This window comes from Maniola hyperantus, chromosome 15 (genome assembly GCF_902806685.2).
Source record: "Maniola hyperantus chromosome 15, iAphHyp1.2, whole genome shotgun sequence".
NCBI classification, from domain to species: Eukaryota; Metazoa; Arthropoda; class Insecta; order Lepidoptera; family Nymphalidae; genus Maniola; species Maniola hyperantus.
Window position 1 is genome coordinate 5,343,670 of NC_048550.1, and position 25,985 is coordinate 5,369,654.

Genomic DNA, 25,985 nt, shown 5'->3' on the forward strand with positions numbered 1-25,985 from the left:
AATTAATACTTTTTATTATAATTTGCATCTATCGCATCTGTTACTTTACATACGATCTAATATTTATGGTTTAAGCTTTAACAAGTAAGACGTAATTAAGTCCTCTTAAAATTTTATTTTACTATTCATAATTTAACGAAACTGTATCTATATTCAGGGTAGCTGCATTTTCTTAAGACTAAGCTGAAGAAATAAGGCTGCCTTTCCAGAGATGTGATGCGTTGCTTAGCTAGGGATGTGTGTCACACCCACTAGCAGGATCGCTTGATTTTCATGGTTGAAAGGGGTTCAACGAAGCGAATAATGCGAGCTAAGGGTGTGAGCTACGGATGCGCGATTGGTGTAGGTAACTTTGGGAAGTATGGACCACCACACCCAATGACTAGGCGTAGGTAGTAGGTACCTATATATTTCGCGCATAGCTTACCTCGCGCAAAGCGCATCTTAATAGCACATCTTACCCACCCCGCCACATAGCTTGGGTAGGAATAGACACATTCGTTACTTTAACCTCGCTCACCGCTTAGCTTAGCGACATGATATATCGCACATAATATTACAATGAACCAGAAGCTTAATTTGCTATAATCCGCTGAAATAAACCAAATCTGTATGGTGCAACATGCAGCATGCGATATGCACCCCCCCGCCCTTTGCTAAACATGCAGCAAAAGCCAGCCACCAAGCAAACAATACGCACCACCACCTCACAGCACCACACAAATCCCAAAACACACTCGACCCATGTTTCGCTCCGACATCGGAGCATCCTCGGGAGAATGTAGAGTCTACATTGTAGACCTTACAATCCACACATACCATACCATACAGATTTGATCTGTTTCAGCGGATCATAGAAAATTAAGCTTCTGCTGGTTCATTGTATATCATGGATTTCCGCAAAATAGCGCCCTGCTTCTATACAACATATCGCACATATTGTCTGGTGGAAAGACAACCTAAACCTAGCTGTAAAGCTGTCGAGTCTACACATTTAATTGGTAAGAGAATTCTTTGGAGATAGAGTTTCTTTACCTTGACCTGCACGTGTCTATGGCAGTGTTGAAGAACTTGAAGAGCTTTGAAGACATATGTATCTACTTTAGTAACTAGTGACAAGCGAAACACGAAAGCGCGGTGTGGAGATTTCCAAACAAGATTTTTGTATAGCCCACAGACCACCCTGTCGGTGGTTTAGCCCAAGATGCGCGAACGAACAAGTATAGGAGTTACGTCTTCGTAACTCAAACTTGTAGAGATGAACGGAGGCAGTATGTAAAAACAAACACAGGTAAACATGAACTACCTACTTACTAAAATTATAACCTTTCCAATAGAGTAAATAAAGTTTATATTATATAATATCAGAAGTGGGATCCACAAGAAATAGTTACATTAGCCAGCAAGAAATATTTTACAACGACCTGAGTGAGATTTCGGCTTTGTAGAGCGTTGTCTCTGTCACTCATACCTTTTGTCGGTCTAAACGACAGATACAACGCTCTACGAAACCACTATCTCTTTCTAAACGTCGATGTACAATATTTTCTGCCGGGAACTGTACAACATATTCACCGTAACCTAAAAATACCCATATATACCTACAATAGAACTTTTTGATTAGACAATTTAAAAAATTAAGCCTAAGTACTTAGTTCGCAATATACCACCTCTCTTCTTTATCATGTTAATCAGCAGTAGGATTCGACGAAAATAGAACTCTTTCACCCTGACCTATATATGTGGGTTGCGAAGCCTCGAAGCCAGTGTAAGAGTAAACGAGGCCCTGAGAGAGAAAATTACGAATCTATTTGTGGAAGACTACCATAAATCCTTATTATTTCTAACGAGCAGAATATCCATATTATAACGGTTTAAAAATGTTTCTCGGGAGCTGAGTACATATTAACATGGTTACTTACGTGTAGTCCATGCACATTGCACACCTACTTTAAATGGAAATATTTTTATTCAAATAGACTTTTAGCAAGGAAGTACTTTTGAATAATTGTCAAATGTATATATATATACCACTGATTCGCAACGCCTTTCCTACCGAGAGAAACCAACAAGAAAGACGGCGGTTGCTCTTTTTACGGGCAGTATATGACTCTGCAGCACTGGCAGTATCAAAATCAATGACATTTAGAAATATTAAATTAGGATTTTTCAATAGAGTTAGTACTTACCTATATACCTATAGTAGGTACGCGACAGGTCGAGATCGCAATCGAGGAAGGAACGCCCCGCATAGCTCCCGCGCTAACCCGGTGCGGGCGAGTGTAGGTGTGCAGGGCGTCCCCCCGCTTCATACCTACTCCAATTGCCATCTCAACCTAAAAACAAAAGGCAGTCACTGAAAATCAGCGTTGGGGCGTCTGGTACCTCAGATATTTGCTATAGAGGTTTGTGTCTGAGGGGCCTGACGTCTTAACACAAGCTAAGTGGGCCTACCTGTTCGAGGTGTTGCACTGCTGAACAGGACGATATTGCCTACACCATGTACCACCTATATGATACCTCGAATAAACATTATTCTATTCTATTCTATAAAAATCCCGTGGGAACTCTTTGACTTTCCGGGATATACAGGTTGGCCGGGAATGTGACGTCTAAAAGAAAAATTTAAATACCTTATATTAAGAGGTATCCAAATCACCCCTATGTATGTTCAGGGATTTTCAGTAGTTTAAGAGATATGAATTTTTTAATGATGTTTTTCATAATTTACATCCGTCAGTGGTTTTTATTTTTTTTCTCTTTCTGTAGAACGTTCTTGGACATTTCTTTTCATGGTAATTAGTAACCATGAACTCAACTATCGCTTAAAAAATTACGGTTTACTTAAAAAATACGGACAGACAGACAAATAGCGGAGCCGTTGTACCTACGCCTCCCTTTAGTACCCTTTGGGTACGTAGGTACGGATTGTTAAAAAAATATGCAACATTAAAACTATTAAGGTACGAGCACTGAGGGCAATAACCCAAACAGCGTAACCTTTTAACTTATTAAGTTTCACTTAGAATTTTCTCATATTAAATATCGAACAGTCGTGCAAGAAACTCTATCCGCGGGAAAAGTGCCAGATGAGACGAAACGCGGGAATGCTACGTCATCTCAAGGGTCCACAGGCAAGTTTTGCAAAGTCACATCTATATTGAGAGATGTAGAGGAGAAAATGCGGCATTTGAAAATACGTCGTGTCTCTCTGCTAACGAATAAACCTTATTCCTTGGAATTAGAAGCAGTTTTAGATGTGTTGTTTTGAGAGAAAGCACTTTACGGTCGTGTGGCGGGTTTGATGACGCAGATGTTGTCATGCTCATGGTTAGCAGCAGCCAGTACGAATACTGGGCTCTGCTGACAGTCGAGTCTCGTTCGTTCGCCAACAACGACCTTTCGTGGTCTTCATTTTCCTGTTGATATAACTTACGAAACTTCGCGATCGTACTCCTTTCACATGTAACTAAATAACTTAGGTAATAAATATACTTAAGTCAATTTTAAATGTCTACAAAAAGTAATTGATTAGTTCGCATCGGACGGAGCCGTTTAAGTTTAAGGTAAGCTAGTTTATTTATCTCTGGTATCAACTATAATTTTTCTTTTTAATAGATATTAAATAATTGAACTAAGTGAATTACTCAAATAAAATCTATTGTTAATCGCGCTATTAAACGTGTATTCTTACTTCTGTTAAAATGTAAAACGGTTTTGAGTATGATTTTGGTGTAAAATATGTAACAACTAACAAGACGTACGAGTAAGTTGTACATCCTTATTCACCTTATTAAGAACTATTAAACTATTTTTCTAGCTTAAAAACTATTTTTTGAGAAACAAAATATGAACTCGTGATAGAGTAGGTAATTAAATGGTAGAGTCTCAACGAAAAAAACTTCACTTCTTATTGGCAACACTGTAGGTACAGGTACGCTACTAATCAAATACAAATCTACTATTATTATTATTATAAATGCATAAGTGTCTGTCTGTCTATCTGCTAGCACACGGCCTTAACGAAATTTTGACAGAGTTATTAGGCTGCATTCCTGGGAAGGAGATAGGCTAAGTACTTTTGGTCCTGGAAAATTAAATGGTTCCCACGGAAATTTCAAAACCTAAATCAACCTGGACAAAGTTGCGGTCTAGGTTACAGAGATAGTTTGCATCGGAGACGGACGCAGACTACTTTTATATCGGAAAATTAGAGTTCTCACGAAATGTTTAAAAACCTAAATCCACGCGGACGACATCGCGGATTGACATTAGCTAATACTAATCTAAGAAGATTAAAGCAAGTAGATTCTCTAACGTAGATATTTTGTTCTAAAAATAACTGCATCTTGAGGAAAAAAAAATTAAAAATACTTATGATTGATGATTCATTAAAGTAAGGTGCTGTAGCTAAAGCTGGAAAACCCCAAAAGCCAATAATGTTGCCTTTGTTGTTATCATAACAGGATACGTAGGTATCATGATACATAATTTAAAAATCAAAACTTTCACTGAACGTAAAGTAACTGTACCAACTGCCGTGACGATATAGAATATGAAACGCATTTTTGCAGACATTGTTTACTTACTCTCTTTTGATTAATTATCAATCGTCGGAAAAATTTAGGAGGCTACGTTCGCTATCCAAGTTAGAGGTGTAGTGTTCCCAGTTCCCACAGAAGTGTTCCATTAGATTGAGTACCTATGTACCTACCTATTTTTATTTAAGTAGGTAGATTGAATTCCTATTTTCATATCAATTTTAGTGACTAATTTTGTTCTGATTCCTATACCTAATTTAATAAATGCCTCCTACTTAATATGTATGGATGTTAAGTATAGCTGTTATACTTACTAAGTGTATATAAGTAGGTAGTCTAGGTATTATTAATGCGAAAGTGTGACTGTCTGTCTGCTAGCTTTTCATGGCCCATTGGTTTAGGCAATTTCGACAACAACAAGGACAGCTGGCATCCCTGGGATGGACATAGGCATTTTTTGTCCCGAAAAAGAGTTCCCACGGGATTCTTGAAACATCAAAATCCACGTGGTTGAAGTTGCGGGCATCATCTTTTTGGCACCTACAAAGATAAGTTACGTCCTGGAGACAGACATGGGATAATTTTTACATATTTCGGAAAATCAAAGACTTTGAAAAATTAAATCCACGCGGACGAAATTGCGGGCATCATATAGTATATTTATATAAATACTAAGAGGTACCTATCGGAACTTAATTGTCTAGCTCTAGACATAACATTAATTATGAACACGCACGGGCTTCCTTAATTTATCTATCGTTGGATAATAGCTATTTCCTAGGAACTTTAATTCAATTATGAAAATAAGTTTGGTAAGAGTTAAGACGTCGCGTCGGTCTTAAGACTTAACTCTTACCTTTTTAACTTTAACTCGTTTTTTTTTACTATTTCTACTTATAACAGTTTGTATTCTAATGCTATGTACAAAAAGTCAGAACTTTAAATTGTTTGGTAACGTGATAACGTGACTATAGCCGCGGCCAAAGCCCCATCAGATCACCAGACAGAAACTAATTAGAATTTGAAAATTGAAAGTAATAATTAAATATGAAAATTAAAAATCAATACAATATAATGAAATAAAATTACACGTAACATCTAAACTACCGTAACGAGGCAGGGCGCCCACAGAACGCTGGCTGCGTTACCTCGTTGAGTGGCCAGACTAATAAGCTGACCCAGGTAACTACCAGCTCCCCGGTCCCCCGTGGACTCCGCGAGACGGGATGACAGGACCTTAAAAAAGGATCTAGCATCCTCGCTCCACGAACCCATGATCTCCACCCCAAAAGGCACATTTGAAATTGAATTCCTAAATTGCTACTGCCGGGAATCGAATTCGGGACCTCCCACATATTATAAGACCACAAGTCACAACGCTCACTACGGCGCCAGTGAGGTCATCAACAGTTCAACGGAACTCTAGTTTGAATTTTTGAAAATGAAAGTTCATTGAGTTTCGTCACAATAAGGTTAATGTGTCAATGCCAAACAGCGGAAAGAAAGTTAAAACTGCCACAACCCGCCATAATGGATTCAAGAGCGAAAATGCACTCAATATGTATAGTACGCGACAGGTTGAGATGGCATTCGGGGTGGGGACGCCCCCAACAACGCACAGCCCCTGCGCTAACCCAGTGCGGGCGAGCGCGGAGACGTGTGGGTGTGCGGAGCGTCCCCCCGCCTCATACCCCGATTGACATCCCGACATGTCGCCAACTATAGGTACCTGGGTGACTACGTAGCGCTATATGTAGGTATTCTGTAGGTTAGCCTGAGATTAGAGAGGGTGTACTGTAAGAGAATGATAGAAATCTGACTAACTCTCTTTAGGTTCAATCACAATATAAAGTTGTCTGTGATTTTTGCTCGTCAGTCGTCACAAAAACAGACAAAGAACTTATTGCTTGTATTCCTTCAATCTTATAAAAAATATAGATATGCCTATCTCTCCCACGTAGGAAAATTGATGGAAATCTGTGTAAAAAATGTTGAAGTAATTTGTTATTATTCTAGAAAATAAGATATCTTTACTTGTAAACAAACGTGTCTTTAAAACCGTAAGTAACAATTACTATGGTACCTACTGACAGTGAACCGTAGTAATTTCAAGTTTCGACGTAGGGCCGATGCACTGCCATGTCCACTGCCGAGCTGGAACGGTAGCCCACTGACCTTCAATATGGGACCGGTTATCCCCGTGGCTTCACTGATCGAATCATTATGCCATTAAAAAGAAAGCCCCAAGTTTGTGATGATCGTTGGCAATAAAATCTTGAAATTAACATTTTTAGGGTTCCGTACCACAAAAGGAAAAACCGGTCAAGTGCGAGTCGGACTCGCACACGAAGGGTTCCGTTATCCGTACCATCGTGCAAGCAAGATTTTTATTTCTTATTTTGATAGCGGTAATTTTGAATTTGTTTTATTTTGTTGTTAAGTACCTATTGCGGCTAAAGAATTAGGTATACTTTCTGTGAAAAATTTAACTCTCTACCTAGGTATACCTATTACCTACACAAGATCCTGAGATACAGCCCGCTGATAGACGCACAGACGACGAACAGACGGACAGAGAAAATCGCACCCATAAGGGTCCCATTTTTACCATTTTGGTACGGAACCCTAAAAATAATGTTTTGGGCTCTATATCGCGGTAATTAAGATTTGCTTTGATCAAATTTTTTAAAATAATATTGAATGTATATAGAATTCGTGTAGTTACAGTTTTATAATATACCTACCTAAGTTAAATAATAAAGGTACATAATGTAGGTATAGTGATAGAGATTGCGCAGCCGGATCCTAGACGGGTTTTAAATTCTAATCGAAGTAGATATCGTTAGATATTATTTTGTTTTAGTTGTGTAGGACATCGATGCTTGTAAGTTGTAGGTAATGTAGGAATGCAGAGGATATCGTTGAAAAATTAATGATCGCGGTTCTACACAAAAATAGACGGTCCAGCACCCCAGCTTTTTAGCGTTCCGTACCCAAATGGTAAAACGGGACCCTATTACTACGGGATACTAAGACTCCGCTGTCCGTCAAAGTCAAAGTCAAATGATTTATTGAAAATAGGTAATATTTTTTTTTTTTTTTTTTTTTTTTTTTTTAACACCATTTTTTTTTTTGTAATACAATAAAACTTAAAGCTAGCCTTATCTAATTACTATATAAATCATGACCGCGTGGAATGGTGCCAAGAATACTGGCTGCATTTCCGCGCTGGACAGATCCGCTGCGCAAAAAATGAGCCAGCCCTTCTGTCACCAGTTGAGGCTATTAATCGCGGTGAAATGTCTCGTAAAAAATTTTTACGAGATAATAAATTACTCTTTTTGATGGTCAGATGTTGTTGGATTTCTAAGATATAGTGGTGATAGTTATTACGCAAACTTAAAAATATAGCTACGAGGATTCCAAACGCACCCAGGTCTGAGAAGAGCCCACAACAAACTCAGCCGGGTATTCTTTTTAGTATCACCACTTAACAAAATTATTGAAACTTATTAGAACTATCACAAGCCGCATTCCCAAGCTTGCTTATCATTTAAATAATCCTTTACATTGTAATAGGATTTTTCAATTAGTTTACGTTTTATGAAAACTTTGAACTTGTTGAGAGACATCTCCAATATGTCTTCTGGAAGCTTATAATAAAAACTTATAGATTTTCCAATAAATGAATTGCTAACTTTATTTAGCCTGAAGGTGGAGGTGGATAGGAGGTGGCATTACAAGTTTATTTTTATTTCTAGTATTTACATTATGACAGTCACTTTTTTTCTTGAATTTATTTATGTTTTTATGGACATACCTACAATAAATTTACTGTCTGTCTGTCTGTCAGGCTGTATCTCATGAACCGTGATAGTTAGACAGTTGAAATTTTCTCAGATGATGTATTTCTTTTGCCGCTATAACAACAAATACTAAAAACAGAATAAAATAGATATTTAAGGGAGCTCCCATACAACAAACGTAATTTTTTTTTTGCTCGTTTTTATACATAATGGTAAGTACGGAACCCTTTGTGCGCGAGTCCGACTAGGAGTAGGTACGACAACTGTGCAACGGGTGGGATGGGGTTTGAACCGCCGACTTTTCAGATTTCAGTCCGCTCCTTTAACCGTTGAGCTATTGAGGCTTACTTTTGTTTGAACACGCACGTTACATAACACATTAGGATATACAAACTGAAATTGAACACCTTCTCTTACCAATACAGATGACTGAAGGTAGGTATAGGTAAGAACCAAGAACTAATAATTCCATTAGCTATGGGAAGAAGGAAATATAACAAAAACCCAAGTGGGTTGGTAGGTACTATTGCACTGCTGTTCCGTATAAAAAGAAAATCTTTAATTTATAAAAAGTAAAACAGAAAATATTATGTTCAAACAAACTTTCTTTTGCGGTTTAACTTTATAAGTATAACAAGTAAATAACAAAGGTTTAAGCAAACCGACTAACATATTTACTAGCTACTCAGTAAAATATATTAGCCGTTGCCCGCGACTTCGTCCGCGTCCCGCGGGAACTGTCTTTTCCCGTGGATTTCCCAAAAAATTCTTTCATACAAACCTTGTCCTGACAATCATTACAAACCCAACAAAAAAAGAATTATCCAATTCGGTGCTGTCGTTCGGAAGTTATGATACACTAGCTTATGCTCGCGACTTCGTACGACCCCGTGGACTACACAAATTTCAAACACCTATTTCATCCTCTTAGGGGTTGAATTTAAAAAAATCCTTTCTTAGCGGATGCCAACGTCATAATAGCTATCTGCATGCCAAATTTCAGCCCGATCCGTCCAGTAGTTTGAGCTGTGCGTTAATAGATCAGTCAGTCAGTCACCTTTTGCTTTTATATATTTAGATTTCGGCGATTCATTTTTATGTAAGTATATAGAAGAAGATAGATTTTAATACCTTTGAATTTTAGTGAAACTTTCAAAAACCGAGCCTAGAGGTCTAGACTCTAAGGTAAAATGTTAGAAGATCTAAGCATAGGTTTTAATCATATTATAGCCTATCTAAATATTTTTCATCATAAATACCTAACTTTTCAATTTTCTAGATGGACCGGTATAAAAGTTTTAATATCCGCAAGGCGTTTCTTTTTGTCGTCATTCTTGGAGCAACGTATGGACAATTTGCAACTGGTGCAAGTTTCCCTGGTGAGTGTACAATTTTAAATTTTAATACATTAATACATAGGTATCTAAAACTTTCCCGCTTTAAAAAATAATCCACAATTATATTCCCAAAATTTTCAGCAGTTTATCCAAACTGAACGAAAAACACTTTTGCGTAAAAATTCGCACTAAGTAATATTACAAATGCGAAAATGTGTCTGTCTGTTACCTTTTCATTGTTCAATCACTGAACCTATCTCAATTACTTTGGTATAGGGGTTGAATTTTCAAAAATCCTTTAATATATATATAAAATATATATAAAAATAGCTATCTGCATGCCTTTCAGGCCGATCCGTCCAGTAGTTTGAGCTGTGCGTTGATAGATCAGTCAGTCAGTCAGTCACCTTTTCCTTTTATGTATTTAGATAAGGAAGGTCTGCCACGTGCTGACTCTCTCTCTATAATACGTAATATTATGTACTACGTTATGTACGCAGCTACCTACGCATCTATAAGATACCTAAGCTAAGCTACGTACGTACGTAGGTACGTAGCTTAAAGCTACGTACGAAACCTCGCAAGCTTTCAAGTAAGCTTTTTATCTTGTTTTTCCAGAAGATGACGTATCAACAGTCACAGGCGAAGTGGAGCCGCGGGAAAGTGATCCAGTGCTAGAGTCCAAATACCATGACCATGATGAGATGACGAGATACCTTCGCGCGGTCTCCGCTCGGTACCCGGCTCTTACCGCTTTGTATTCCATTGGCAAATCCGTACAAGGTACAAACTAAACTACCATAACTAAAAGGATTCGTTAGGGAAAAAAAGTCATTCTAGGAAAAAAGGGATAGGCACCTATAAGACAGGTAATTGTTATCATCCTGTCTGGGGAATTCGATAGGTAATAGGTAAATGCACGGATTGGAGATTCACTCATCTGTGGGTAAATAGGAAGGCACAATATTTTATCGTATTTTTCGCTCAGTACAACACAATGTACACTTCCTCGCCAGTCTACATTGTTGAGGAAGTGTTGTTATCAACTTTGGTCATACAGCGGGTAGGTATTTGTCTGTATAAAGCTCACGGTAAACCTAAAGCTAACCCCAAAACTCAATACCTACACCTGTATTAAATTTAAAGGCGTAAGTCTATGTACCTAAATAATTATTTATACTTAAATCACTTTTATATAACAAATTTTATACCTACAGTGTTTTCCACACTATTAAAGGAAAACCCAGTAGGCAATTACCTACTAACAGTTTACCTATATTACGTTAGGTAACTAGGTACCACGATCTCGGAAGTAAGAACTAACGAGTTCGGAGTTACATTACATACAAATGAACTTATTAGGTACTTAGGTATAGTAGGTACGCGACAGGTCGAGAAGGCAGTCGAGGGGGAAACGCCCCGTACAGCTCCCGCGCTAACCTAGTGCGGGCGAGCGCGGAAGACGTGCGGGTGTGCGGGGCGTCCCCCCGCCTCATACCCCGACTGCCATCTCGACCTGTTGCGTAGGTACTATAGTAAGAAATAACTCCGTCTAAATCTATGACAGGTCGCGACTTATGGGTGATGGTGGTGTCAGCATCGCCATACGAGCATATGATCGGCAAGCCAGACGTCAAGTACGTGGCCAACATACACGGCAACGAAGCGGTCGGGCGCGAGATGTTATTGCATCTGATACGGGTAACTATACTGTAACTCGAAACATTACATATTATAGCGCCTAGCGGTGATAGCCTAGTGGCCAATACGTTAGTCTCCTATCAAAAAGTTCTCATGAACACATTTTAATATATATTTTTTGTGATGTAACCAAAAAATTCACGGTTTTTGGATTTTTCTTTTCTTGTGCTATAAGACCTACCTATATCTGCCTCACGATTCTAGGTCAACGCGAAGTAGGTAGGTACCTACCCTATAAGTTTTCTTGACAGATACGACAGACAGACAGACAGACAATAAAGTGATCCTATAATGGGTCCCTTTTTCCTGTTGAGGTACGGAACCCTAATAAATTGATAGAAAATAAGAGAAAAACTCATAACCTGGGAACTGTTTAGTAGGTATACTTAATATGTAGAGTCACGGTTAATCTAACACTTAGATGTAATCTCGTTATATTTCAGTACTTGGTGACTTCATACGACACGGATTCTTACATAAAATGGTTGTTAGACAACACGAGGATCCACTTGATGCCGTCCATGAACCCGGATGGATTCCTCGTCTCCCGCGAAGGACAGTGTGACACAATCCATGGCCGGTATGTTTCTATTTTCATATATTTGTTCATTGATGATTCTTTTATGTGGCTATCTATAAGCCGGTGCAATAGATCGTGTTGGATAAATTATAGCAAATTTTAAAATAAGACATACTCAGGATAGGTAGGAAGTCCTGCAAATTGCTAATGCGTGTGACCGCCATTTAAGTGATGTCAGCACTAGATTGAAGTTTCGAGCTGATGGTAGGTATATTTTTATTTCGGCTGACGTCATTTCGATGTTAATAAGACATGGTTCCAGCGCAATAGCAATTTGTAGGACTTTTATATATGAAACTTTCTACCACAACTTACTTAAGTTCCTAATGGGGGTTTCACCAAAATCCCTTAATGAAATCACACATCATCAAAATAAAACCTCCAATCAAGTTGGTAGGTACTTATGCAGTAAGATTCAAAGTCAAAGCCATTTATACACAACAGGTAGGTACCATTTTACACTTTCACAATTATTTATCATCATTACATCAATCAGTAATGGTGACGATTAATCTACATCTACACTAATATTATAAAGAGGAAAACTTTGTTTGTTTGTTTGTTTGTTTGTTTGTTTGTTTGTTTGTTTGTACTGAATAGGCTCAAAAACTACTGGACCGATTTTAAAAATTCTTTCACCATTCGAAAGCTACATTATCCACGAGTAACATAGGCTATATTTTATTTTGGAAAAAAATAGGGTTCCGTAAGATATTTGAGTTTTTCGGACACAAGGTGTAAAAAATCAACCAGAAAAGTTACTTATTTTGCGTACGCTGCCTAAACTATAAAAGATAGAACCATAAAATGTTCTAATTAATTGTAGATCTTATAAATATCTACAAAAAAGTCCGCGACACACTATACCCATCTATGTCGAGTGAGGCACAGCAACCATTTTTTTATTTAAAAATCTTGAATTTTTTTTGGACTACATTTAAACGCGTTTATTTTACTCATGCTATTAATCCTTATCAAAATAAATGATTTCATCACTAAGAACAGTTTATGGAGATAATATTTGGTCTTTGAATGATTAAAATTGGACGTTTGGTTTTGAAGTTATGGCGAAATTAAAATATTACGATTTCTGCTGCACGGCCCGTTGTATTATATAAAGAGGTAATGTCGTTAAGTTTGTTTGTAGGGGGTAATCTTTAGAACTACTGAACCGATTTTAAAAATTCTTTCACCAGTAGAAAGCTACATTATTCCTGAGTGACATAGGCTATACGGGATCTTTAAAAACCTAAATCTACGCGGGCGAAGCCGCGGGGATCAGCTAGTTATAATATAAACTCAAAACTAAAGCTACTAGGTTCCAAACGCGCTCTGTTCCGAGAAGAGTCCACGACAAACCGCACAAACCTGAATTAGACTCATATCTTTCTACCATGATTGAATTTTCAGGACTTCTAGTTTTAGATGTGAAGGCCCATAACCTATTTATGATTAGGAGGTGGATCACCCAATAAACTCAATCTTGATAAATACATAAAATATAATTTATTATATTAACAGAAAGACATTACTTTTTCCAATGATAACGACAACTCATAAGTGACAGACTTACAAATATAGAACGCTATTTTATTCTTTCTTCACTTTAGATGTAATGAGTTAACATACGAGTATATCACGTTCTAATATAGTACCTATTCCCAAAACAATAAAATCCGTTCTACCTACTGTAAAACTAAATTAGATCCGTTATAAATAAGTATATTACGAAATAGGTACATAGTACAAAGTTGCAAAATACGTTTAATGTTTATTGTGATGTTATAATAGTACCGGTTATAATAGGTCGGTACCGGAACAAATAGCAACACAGATCGAGTTGGACTACAATAACTGAAATTAGGTAGGGACATTTGTTCCGTTACTAAAATATACTTACAGTACGCGGCAGAAAGTAATGTACATCGGACATTAGAATGACATTTCGGATTTGTAGAGCGTTGTCTCTGTCGCTCAACCTATATGACGTTTTGTCGGTCTCAACGACAGAGACAACGCTCTACAAATCTGCTATCTCCTTCTAAAGGTCGATGTACATTACTTTCTGCCTCGTACTGTACAAACTTATCTATAATACTTAGGTACGTTAGTAACGGCTTACGACATGCTCTCCGAGGAACAAATTTTTCTTACGTGACCGCGATCTTATCTGATGGTTTGCAATAGAACGGCTAAGATCTATAGAGATCTTAGCCGTTAGGCACTAGAGGGCACTTTAACTTTGTTCAGACTTAAGTTTCGGTTAAAACGAGGCAGGCAAAGCCAAAGTGTACTCTATAGAGCTCAGCCTAAAGATGGAAGCGGGCTTACCTGAAAGGCAAATGGCAGCCTAACCCGGCTCCGTATTAGAACGAGAACTATTAGTACATAATACACCATGTAGGCACCTGCATTACATATAAGAGTAGATAGCCACATTTTACTTGCCACAGACACAACGCTCGGCGATTCGACCTGAACCGCAACTTCCCGGACTTCTTCAAGGCGAACACGAAGCAGCCGCAGCCGGAGACGGACGCCGTCAAGGAGTGGATCAGCAAGATACAGTTCGTGCTGTCGGGGTCGCTGCACGGCGGCGCCCTCGTTGCCTCTTACCCGTTCGACAACACTCCTAGTGCTAGTAAATATACCTATCTTCTTTTATGACTTAGCGACTAGCGTTGTCCCACCAAGGTGTGATTTGTTTTCCTACATTAGTTATGCCGCCCACTTTGTCCGTTCATGAGCATCCGATTCTTTGAGTCGATTGGCTCTCAAGTCTGCGCTCACGATATCCAGCCAGGCGCTTTCTTGACCTTTCGCGGAGCTCCAAGGGAGATGTTGAGACATACTTATGTTACCGACGTATGGTTCGCGACAGGTCGAAAGGGCATTCGGGGTATGAGGCGGGCGACGTCCACGGCCCAACACCCGCGCTCACCCGCACCGGGTTAGTGCGGGGGCTGTGCGGGTATGCGAGGCGTTCCCGCCCCGATTGCCATCTCAACCTGTCGCACACTATAGGTAACTTTGTGGTTTCCGTGCTACATCCAAGATGGGCCTCTTGGAAACTCATCACCGATGTCACAGACATGAGCCTATCGCGGATGTGATCACTGCGTTGTCGGTCGCGACGTGTGACATTGAACATCCACCGTAGCATTTCTATCTCCATGACTTGTGCGACTAACTCATCTGTGCCCATGGTTATCAGACACGATTTTACTTAATGAACAGCATTTCCTTTATCATATTATGCATGTACCTATAAATATGTATTCGGTGCATTGACTTATCGATGATTCGGTGATGTTTTATTGTTTCACGCTATCAGGAATATGCCAGTCATCGGTATTGTGTTCGGGTGAAGTATTTATCTTACCTAAATCAATTTACATTTTTTAAAAAGATTTCATAAGTATTTCCTATGGAATCTGAATGGTGAAATCTATCTTCAGTAAAATATCAAACTTTTAGACCTGAATCGAATTCGAATATGTATACTCGTAGATATCGACAGATTATTGTTTTTGTGCCATAAGCCATTACGGCATGATGTTGATTTCGAACTAGATTTCAGCGGCTTTTAATAGAAATCGGCAAGTCTATTTCCTAAGTAGGCAAGTACCTGCCTATCTTTCTTCGATTTTGTAAAGAATCAGGAGGCAATGTAATAAACAGAACTTTTTTGCTTTAATTACATTACATTAATAAGATCTTTTCCCCACATATCCCCTAAACGCAGTGTTCCAAAGCTACGCGCACACGCCGTCCATCGCGCCGGACGACGACGTGTTCCGACACCTCGCGCTCGTGTACTCCAACAACCACGCCAAGATGTCCCGCGGCGTGTCCTGCAAGTCCGGCTCGCAGCGCTTCGACAATGGCATCACTAATGGAGCCGCGTGGTACCCGCTCACAGGTACCTACCTACTTATTTGTCCTCAAGATTGTTATGGTCCAAAAAAAATCAGAAATAGCTCAGGTGGCCTTTGGATGGCAATGATTGGTGTGCCTCTGAGGTATGAAATCCGCAACGAGAAAATACAATAGTAAATTTTTAAAAACCGAAACTAACGCGGAAAGTCCCGGGCATCACCTAGTATATAATAATAATTAAATAGCAGTGAGGTGTTAACAGGTTGTGTCAGTCGTAGAACCGATAGCCCATCTAGCCCCACTAGCCTTAGATTTTTTACAAACTTAGTCTCGATAGCGATCAAAATAATTAAACAAACGGGTAAATTCACTTACAATTTTTATTGAAAAAATAAAATAGAGATATCTCGAAGTATGGAAATGGCGTCATTATTGGTTATCCTATAATTCCTACTTGCCTGCATCATTTTGTGACGGTTCACATTTATCTAATTCATTATGATTAGATAAAAAATCAATTTACGTATAAACAACAAGGAACAACAAATAAATAAATAACTTTAGGATTAAAATAATGATTAATCGTCAATTATTAAAACATGGAATTGATAGATACTACCTTACTGCAATTTACAGGCGGAATGCAAGACTACAACTATCTATGGCATGGATGTATGGAAATCACATTGGAAATATCTTGTTGCAAATATCCACCAGCGCACGAACTTCCCAAATACTGGCAAGACAATAAACAGGTAAGAATCGGCTTGTATGTAGAGATCTCATTTAAGAAACAAAAATAAAATACCCAATATTATTAGCGAGGAAGATGAATATTTAGAAATCCCAGAGTTCCAATTACCTGACTGGATTGCAATCGGACCACAAGCTATCCTAGGCCCCGCATTACCCGTAGTCGAAGATAATTCGTGCCCGCCTTGTCCGAGGTCGTCTTCTTGTTCGTGTAGCACTAAACCACGACCCAGTATATTGTTCTGGCCGCTGAATGTTATGATTTCGTCTAGGAAATTAACATGAGCAACGGCAATGCCGGCTTCAATGTTTTCAAACCTTACATTTCCGAAATCACCAACATGACGCACGTTGTGAACTCTATCACCATGAGATCTCCCATGAGGATCGAAGTGTGCTCCCGTGGCATCACATGTGATCGTGTTACCAAACTCGTGGATGTGAAAACCGTACAGTCCCGGTTGTAACCCAAATCCAATCAACAGTCCCTGAACGTGTATAGTTCCATTTTCTATCTCTAAGAAAGTTATGGTTCCGTTGACCCTTTCTGAGTTAAGATTCGCTATTGCCGCTCGAGGCGTTGTTGTTGCACTTTGACTTTGAATCAACACCGCGTTGGAGAGCAATATTGCGACTAAGTGAAAAAATACCATTATGAGGCCTTCGTGTTAGTAACTTGGAATATCCAAAATAATAGAGAAAGCAAGACCGAGGTAAAATATTTATACCACCAGATTAGATAAATTGTTATCTGGAGGAAACAGAAAAAATAGATAGATACACTGATAGGTATTTAATTATACTTAGTCACATGCAAGTATACCTAGATAGAAAAAATGTAATTGGTGGGTACGGTCACTTCCACGACATGACGAGATATAAGAGGTCTCCATAGAAAACTTTATTATGATCTGATAAATGGTAGGTAGTTCTTGATTTTAGTATACTATACATAGATAGGCCTTCGCAGATAAGGTGCTTAGTAAACTTTCTCTGGTAAAAAAAGTCTGGTCTCTGGTTTATTTGGTAAATTAAACTAGTTGCCGATTCAAAAGCACTTGTAAAAGTTTACTTGAATAAAAATATATTCTATTCTATTCAATTCTGCTTCGCGCTTTAGTGACTCAGTTAGGAAGGGTCAATCAAGCCTAGTGCTATAGAAAATCTAAATTAGAAAAAGCTATTTCCCGAAGTTCCGACCATGACTAAAAGCCAGGGGATCACTTGTTTTCACTAGAATTCACGGCTGCTATTGCTTGAATTCAGGTTGCTATCTGAAATAAAAAATAAGGAGGGCGGAGGCAACGTATTATTCCATCGCAAACTAAAAAGCTCTAAGCTTTTTAGGGTTCCGTACCCAAAAAGTAAAACGAGACCCTATGACTCCGCTGTCCGTCCATCTGTCTGTCCGTCTGTCACCAGGCTGTATCTCATGAACCGTGATAGTTAGACAGTTGAAATTTTCACAGATGATGTATTTCTGTTGCCGCTATAACAACAAATACTAAAAACAGAATAAAATAAATATTTAAGGGGGCTCCCATACAACAAACGTGATTTTTTTTGCTCGTCTTTGCTCGATATTGATAACGGTAACAGGTAGACGCTTGAAATACTCACAGATTATTTAGTTATATATTCACTGTAAAAATAAAAAATAAAATTATAATAAAACAAAATATTGAAGGCCCCTCTCATACAATAAACGTGATTTTTTTTTTGGCCGTTTTTATAGATAATGGTACGGAACCCTTCGTGCGCGAGTCCGACTCGCACTTGGCCGGTTTTTTTTATTCACTAGATGAGAAGTGATGACGTGGCGTAAGATAGAACGCGTGTGCCTATATTAGAAGATGCCTATATTTAATCTTGTTTTAAAGATACCCGGATTGTCATTGGTAAGAAACAAAGATCGTGGAAGAGTAGGTATAACAAACCCCAGCCATGCACAAATTAGGAATGATAACGCAAAGCGTTTCTGCATGTAGACTGAAGATGGAATGCCAACGACATCGGTTTAAAAAAATTCTCAAAAAGAACATAATAGTTCACTTACAATAAGATTAATTATGTATTACATAAGAAACTCACCCGGCGTCTTGTGTATCGGTGGTAAAATGGTGAACAGGGGACGAGTTTGAAAAGCTCCTGCGCATATTCTCGGAAACATTGCCAGTGAAATTTAGATTGCACACATTTCCCGATTCCGAAACTACAGGTAAAAGTATAAAATCTTACTCTTTTGATATTTTGTTGCAGTCGCTGATAAAGTATTTAGCAGAAGCACATCGGGGGGCCCATGGATTTGTTATGGATGAGAACGGCAACCCCGTAGAGCGGGCATCCGTGCGCGTTAAGGGCCGGGACGTCACGTATCATACTACAAAATATGGCGAATTTTGGCGCATTTTGCTTCCTGGGACATACAGACTTGAGGTAGGGATATCAATATTTAAAATAAGGTTTGCCTGCTTTTTGTCAATTTCTTGGTTTTGATAAACTATTATAATATAGATGGTCACTTAAAGTCTTAATGAGAATAACGAATGTTCGTGATAGGATTAATAATGGATGATTCACCTTTCCGTTGATCTACTTGTAGCAGGGTCTCAAGACATAACCGAGCGAGGTAATGACAATCCGCATTTGCAAAATAATAATAAATATCCTCTGACTTGATACGTTATGAAATTCAAATTGCTAAACTTCCAACTGCTTACAGGTTTCGGGAGAAGGGTATTTGCCTCAAGAAGTAGAGTTCTTCGTCATAGACAGCCACCCTACTTTACTAAATGTTACTCTGCATTCAGCTAAGGTGAGTTCATTACATTTTGGGATATACGTGCTGTACCAAATATTTTTATTTTGTAAATATTGATTCTTTGGATTCGTTTGGATAATTGTGGTGAAGGTGTACAAAGTATAATGCATATTATAATGTAAAAAAGTTTTCTTAACAGTGTATTTAATTCACGACTGCAGTTATTTGGCAATTAACGCGAGTTTGGTATTGTACACTTATTTTGGTACGCTAGTAGGTACTTAGGCCATGTAACATAATAATGCCAGAGCAATAATTTATAGAGCTTTATTTGTATGTGTAATGGCATCACGCAAACACCTCTGCATACGGATGGGGTCGCGAGCTATCAACTTAAATGTGAGAATATTTTATTAATGATAGAGCGTAGTTTTCGTAACATCTAATGTACCTTTTATATAAATAGTTTAGTATATTTAGTTGCACTTTAGGGGCACGTGCAAACCCGAGGCGACGGGCAAAAGCGAACCAAGGTGACCACCTCAACCGCAGCAACACAGGACCTAAACATGTCTGTTACATTTCCTGAAGATTAAAGATGAATCTTTTTTCGTCTACAACATAAACCACGAATTAAATTAATTTTGCCTTGGTATTTTACATAAATTTTAAACTATACTTATAACATCTCTATAGATAGTACTATCCGCCTTTTTATTATAAATCTAGCATTCTTGAACAATCAAAATTAAACAGTATGTGCTATTTAGGTAAGAAATATAAATGTAGGTGTGTCTTACTTCTATATCTTATATCGGTGACTAATCAATTCACAAAAAGCAAAGAACAAAGTTTAATTCCACAAACAACGTTTGGCAAAATTTGGATTTATTTTATCATCGTTATAAAACTTAAAAAATTCAAATTCGCGAATTATTTGGTGATTTATAAATATATTAATAAATAATATTTTAACATTCAACACATTTGCAAAGTAAAACATTTGTTAATAGAATATTTGTCAAATGTTTTTTTCTGTAAAATGATATGTTTGCAGAATACGACGTTTGTAATTAGTTTTTGAAACGTTTTTGGTGAAATGATCGTTTGTTATACGTTTTTTGTTAATCATTCATTAGTTAACCAATTATATCCTATGTTAATTATAACAAATCTGAATTGTAACAAAACCAAATTAATTAAACCCTTTTTATTAAATACTAGCTGACCCGGGGAACTTCGTACCGCCTAACAGTCGATTCTTTATTTTTTTTATACTTTAAATTTTTCTCTCCGTAAGGAACCATCCTCGTACTTTAAGGAATATTATAAAAAAAGAATTAGCGAAATCAGTTCAGCTGTTCTCGAGTTTTGCGATCAGCAACACATTCAGCGATTCATTTTTATATATAGAGATTACTTAAGTTATTAGTAGGTATTTATTTTAAACAACAACAATTTAAACTATCAGGAGATGAAAAAATATATTTGAAAGTATAATTGGGTACGCATAATTTTTTTTAATACGTACTTAATAATAATGTACAAAACTCATTGTAGAAAACTCTACTAGATAAATACTAATTTGTATTCAAAATGTAAATAATTCAATAATTCAAAACTATTATTTAGCGTCATCTTTAGTTGCTTGATGCATGATAACAATTTAGATTATAATATATTGAATATAATGTACGTAGAAAAAATATTAATCTCAATTTAGGATATATTTTATAATGCACCTATATTTGATTTCGGTTGTAGATACGTAAATTTATACATAGGTAATACATAGTTCTGAAATATTAATATTTTCTTGTTTCCCAATATTAGTACGAGCGCGTTCGTACCAAACTAGTCATCAATCAATCAGCTAGTATTTAATACAAGCAGCTTTGCAGTGTAGGTACAGTTGCAGTCACGCTTCGCTGCCATTAGGCATAAGGGTCCAAATACGACCTGGTATCCACCAGAGCGGAGATAGGCGGTGATGTGTTTAGCAGACTATAGACTATATTTACTGATAGATGATGCGAAAAAATTATCACGTCATCTAACAAAAATCTGATTGACTGTCTTCTAAACACATCTCGGCCCATCTCTGGTGGATACCGGGCCTAAAAATAGGAGTTTCTTGGTGAAATGAACGCAACGCACATGATAAACGCAATAAACGCAATGTTAGTGTTTTCCATCCGAACTACACCAAGTAAGCCCCCCCTGCCTTTAACACAAAATGATTAAGTAGGTACCATATTTTGACAAATAAGGTATTTTCAAAGATATTTAAATCGTAGATTTTTGGACATATCTGAGACAGGATTTATTAATTTATGTTTTTATTCCAATTAATTACAACTTCAATCTTATATATATTTGAAGATGATGAAAATGTGTTTTATTACCTGTATATAATATTTTCCACGATATTAATTAATATGTTCCTACCTTCAACTGAATAAGTATTTATATTGATAATACTGATAAGAGCCTATACATACGAGTACCTAGTCAACTACAGATATAGGCCTTGTTGATGTCTAAAGGCATGCTTTTGTTTTATTTCCTTAAATATAAATAGTTCCTGAAGATTTTCAAATGTGTGGTGATTTTCTAGTAAGGTGTAACCTAACATGTAAGACGTAAGTAGACAATTGTTTAATTACTTTCTTCTTGGTATGGAATGGAGTATGGACTAATGTAATGTCTTAGTTTTTCAAGCACCTACAGATTGCTTTTATACTAACCCTGACTTGTGTTACACTATGACTAGTTATTAATAAGATATAGGTACCTACATAGTACAATGTAAAAAATGTTACTTCAATCACGGCCGATAAAAGGGGTATGTATATTTTTCTATGTCCGTGGCTTTAAAACACTATTATTTAAAACTAAAGATACTCGCCGTCATAACTTATACTCACGCGATATGTGATATAACTTTTTTGCAAGGATTTTTAATTGAAGCATTATTTATAAAACTGCCTCAGAGAACGCATTTTTCAATGCTAAAAAGTCACGTCAAACAATAAAATTCTTGTGGATGGCGTCGTCAGCGTGCGATACTATACAGTTGGCTGATTAACCTCTAACTACTATTAACGTCAGCAGCGATACTGCTATCGTAGGTACTGCAATCGTAGGTACAGTAGCCGGCCGAAAATATTATACATCGACCTTTAGAAAAAGATAGCGGTTTCGTAGAGCGTTGTTTCTGTCGTTGAGACCGACTAAACGTTACATAGGTTTGAGTGACAGAGACAACGCTCTACAAAGCCGAAATGTCATTCTAAAGACCGATGTATAATATTTCTTGGCGGCTACTGTAATTTCAGTACTAAAATTCGTTGTGTACGGCTCTTCAACGTGCGTGTGTGTGACACAAGTCTTTAGTCTTTAGTTTTTAAATCAATGTTTCACTAATACTAGGGCGTCCATTAGGCGATAAGTCTTGCACAACTGATAAATGATTGATATAGCAGATACTTGTCCAGCAAACATAATCAGTCATAGCATTAGACGGTAGGTTATCCGTCAGTCACAACAAAACATATCGTCTATTGGACGCCACATTATATGGATATATTTAAGGAATTGTTTAGACGGCCGCAAATGGTAGTTTAATTAAAAAAATATCCTGCCACCAATGAAGTTGTTAGCTTTCATTCCTTAATTCTAATTGTTAAAGTTCAATTTTTAATGGAAGTCTTATGGCTTTGGGCACCCGGAGTACCTCTTAAGAAGCCAAAAACGAAATCTGATCACACGAATCTACGCAGTCTTTTCTGTACTACCACTAGTGTTTGTAAAGCGCAAAGCCAGCTACCGACTCGCGAAGGTCCTCAATAAAGCAAAAAGGTGAAGGACCTCCTTACTAAAACGACGATGGATAAGGTGTCGCCCATTTAAATAAATGTTAATAGCTAATAGCTTGCAATAGAATAATATTATTTTTCTTAACTCACCGCTAGTGGCAGAATATTTATTTTTATTAAACGACTACTCTAACACTTTCATTACAGGCATAGCGCAAAAATGAATATAGGCTTTTGAGTCCTGCGGTAGTGGAGTCATGTCACTCCTCCCGCACTGTTCCACTACTGCAGGAATTAGGAGCATACTCAGTTATGCGCTATGCCTGTAATTTGTAACATCTCAAAAAAATTCAACTATGTGAATGTAACAGCGCATCGATGCCGGCGGCCCGTACTACCGGCCGGTGTCGCTGCCGCCGCGCCCGCCGCCTGCGCCTGCTGGCATCTTCTCGACCATAACAAACTCTATCAACAGCTTCGTCTCTAACATATTCGGATAGATTTGCCACAGTCTAACACCGCATTCACAACGAGCGAGGTCAAAAAAATGTAGTATGCATTGTTGTGATTTTTGTTTTCGCCAAAAAACAAGTTGTGACAGTAGGTAATTTATTGAAAGTATAATTAGGAAACTTATTCAGAAATACTTATAAAAAAAATATACTTAGCTCTACCATCTCTTAACACATGAGAGATATAGTATGTCTGAAATAATGGCAATACAAGTTTATAATTTGGCAAGTTCTTTTACAAGATTCTTTTGAAAACTAATTAATAACACAACTTGTTTATTGGTGTAAACCTGGCGTATGTATGGCCAAAGACAAAATATAATGTATTGGAAAGTCCCGAGCATAATGCCGCACCCGGATTATCTTTTTGGCATTTTGACATACATAAGCATACATGAGCTCTGGCTCTAGCTTAACAATTCCATACAACAAACGAGCGAAATTTCGCGCGTTGTCATCGGTGTAAAAAGGGCCAATACAGTCTAATAACACAGACGTCTGGGCAAAGAAATTGTGCAGAGTGGCAAGACGTGGAATCGACCTCCCTAACTGCATATGCCCCTTTTTAATCGTTGGGGAAGTATGGTAACGCTCTTCCTCAAATATCTAACGCGCTGGGTCACTAAACCGGGTTTTCTTAAAGTGGAGAATCCTTGATAAGTATAAACGCAACGCATACATGCTACGGAACGTACGCTAAATACAGCGTTTATAGCAACATTACGCAGTGAGTTTGTGTGCACGAAATATAGTATAACCTGGTACACTTATAATATTTAAATGGTATTCGACTTCTGCGTTTGTATGTTTCGTATATGCGCTGGGTCATTGTATGTATACATTTTTGCAACGGGCGCACTTGATAAGTCAGCTCACCTCACGCATATCCAATACCTACCTGATAAGTCTGTTACCGACATTATTTCAAAGATAGTGATAGATACTAAAATAAGGCAATACGTATTATCGATATCTTTCAACTTTGGCTTTTTGGTACGTAAACGTGGACTGGTTCAGCGCATTACTTAGGAAGAGGCTTTGTTTGCACTCATCTATCTGAACGCATTAGGTTCAATGTAGGTATATTACTTATATGAAGTATCACTAAAGCCAAGGAATTACGCGAATTTCTGACTTTAAATGTCTATCGTCGAATTAGCGCTTATGGGACCAGTACATATGTATCTTTATTTGTAGTACAAGTGTAATGCCGATGTTAAATGGGATATCCGAAAACTAATTCAAGTTTAAGTAGGTATCCTCACCGTATTTCTGTTTCTTTCTCTATCTAGTAATAAAGTGGCAGAAAATCTATATCGTCCTATCAAATTATATAGTTACCCATCCGTTAAGATTTCACCACAATACAGTTGTGGAAACTACAAAATAAAGGTACCACCTACCAACTAGATGTAAGTCCTAATTCCTTTGCATTTACTTATAGTTTACACTTTAGATTGACTGGAAGTGAAAACCTTTGATGCTGTAATACGATTATATTTTAAGTAGCCTGATCAACTCTGGCATGTTATTTATTAAATGAAAAGTATTATGTAGATGATGGAAACTTGTAAATATATCTCTATTTTAGATAAGTATAGTAATAATAGCTTACCTAATTTATTTTTAATTAAAAGAAAATATAAATTGATCACCATTTCTTTTATTTTCTTTGATCGCATACTAGCGGAGAGACATTTTTAATTTAATGGAATTTTGACAAGTAATACGAATTTGCCGCATCGGAGGCGTCGAAAAAATGTGGGCAACGTTTTTTAAACCACATTTACATGGGTTCCATACCTCAAAAGAAAAAAATTCGTCGTCTGTCTGTCTGTCAAGAAACCTATAGGGTACCTACTTCCCGTTGACCTAGAATCATGAACTTTGGCAGGTAGGTAGGTCATATAGCACACATAAGGGAAAAATCCGAAAACCGAGAAATTATGGTTACATCACAAAAAAAAAAATGTGTTCATGAACAAATAATTAGTATTTCAACTTCCAAAGTAAGATTACTAAACCATGTTAGGTATCATTTTTTTTTAAAGAATATTAGCCATGTTAAATGACTAATATTCCCCAATCCTCTCCAACTAAGCGTCAAGCTCGTGCTAGGAGTAGGTACGACAATAGTGCAACGGGTGGGGTTTGAACCGTCGACCTTTCGGTTTTCAGTCCACTACTTTACCGGTTGAGCTATTGAGGCTAAAGAAAAAATATAATAAAGGCATATGAAAGAGCTTTATCTGTTGTAGATTCTAAAACAGTTTTTTAATGCATTATAGTTTTTGATT

The 25,985-nt window shown here is 37.5% G+C and overlaps 2 protein-coding genes across 9 annotated transcripts; one reads left to right on the top strand and one right to left on the bottom strand.

Moving 5' to 3' along the window:
- The first annotated feature begins 3,311 nt into the window (after positions 1 to 3,311).
- Positions 3,312 to 25,334, top strand: LOC117988847 (carboxypeptidase D). Of its 8 annotated transcripts, none has more exons than XM_069503244.1 (13): positions 3,315 to 3,566; positions 9,627 to 9,726; positions 10,303 to 10,467; positions 11,252 to 11,385; positions 11,829 to 11,965; positions 14,419 to 14,606; positions 15,300 to 15,329; positions 15,711 to 15,887; positions 16,481 to 16,599; positions 18,857 to 19,033; positions 19,320 to 19,411; positions 19,703 to 19,757; positions 19,850 to 19,955. In XM_069503244.1, exons 2-13 carry the CDS (start codon positions 9,627 to 9,629, stop codon positions 19,952 to 19,954), a joined length of 1,479 nt encoding a protein of 492 aa, XP_069359345.1. In that variant the 5' UTR covers positions 3,315 to 3,566; the 3' UTR covers position 19,955. The 8 variants fall into 8 exon arrangements, with proteins under 8 accessions (XP_069359346.1, XP_069359344.1, XP_069359345.1 ...); XM_069503241.1 differs by lacking the exon at positions 19,850 to 19,955 and adding an exon at positions 23,548 to 25,334 and having other exon boundaries at positions 3,317 to 3,566; XM_069503242.1 differs by lacking the exon at positions 19,850 to 19,955 and adding an exon at positions 23,548 to 25,334 and having other exon boundaries at positions 3,317 to 3,566; positions 10,306 to 10,467.
- LOC138403295 (uncharacterized) lies at positions 16,593 to 17,394 on the bottom strand. The gene has a single exon (XM_069503246.1). It carries the CDS (start codon positions 17,248 to 17,250, stop codon positions 16,627 to 16,629), a length of 624 nt encoding a protein of 207 aa, XP_069359347.1. The 5' UTR covers positions 17,251 to 17,394; the 3' UTR covers positions 16,593 to 16,626.
- Positions 25,335 to 25,985: the final 651 nt, after the last annotated feature.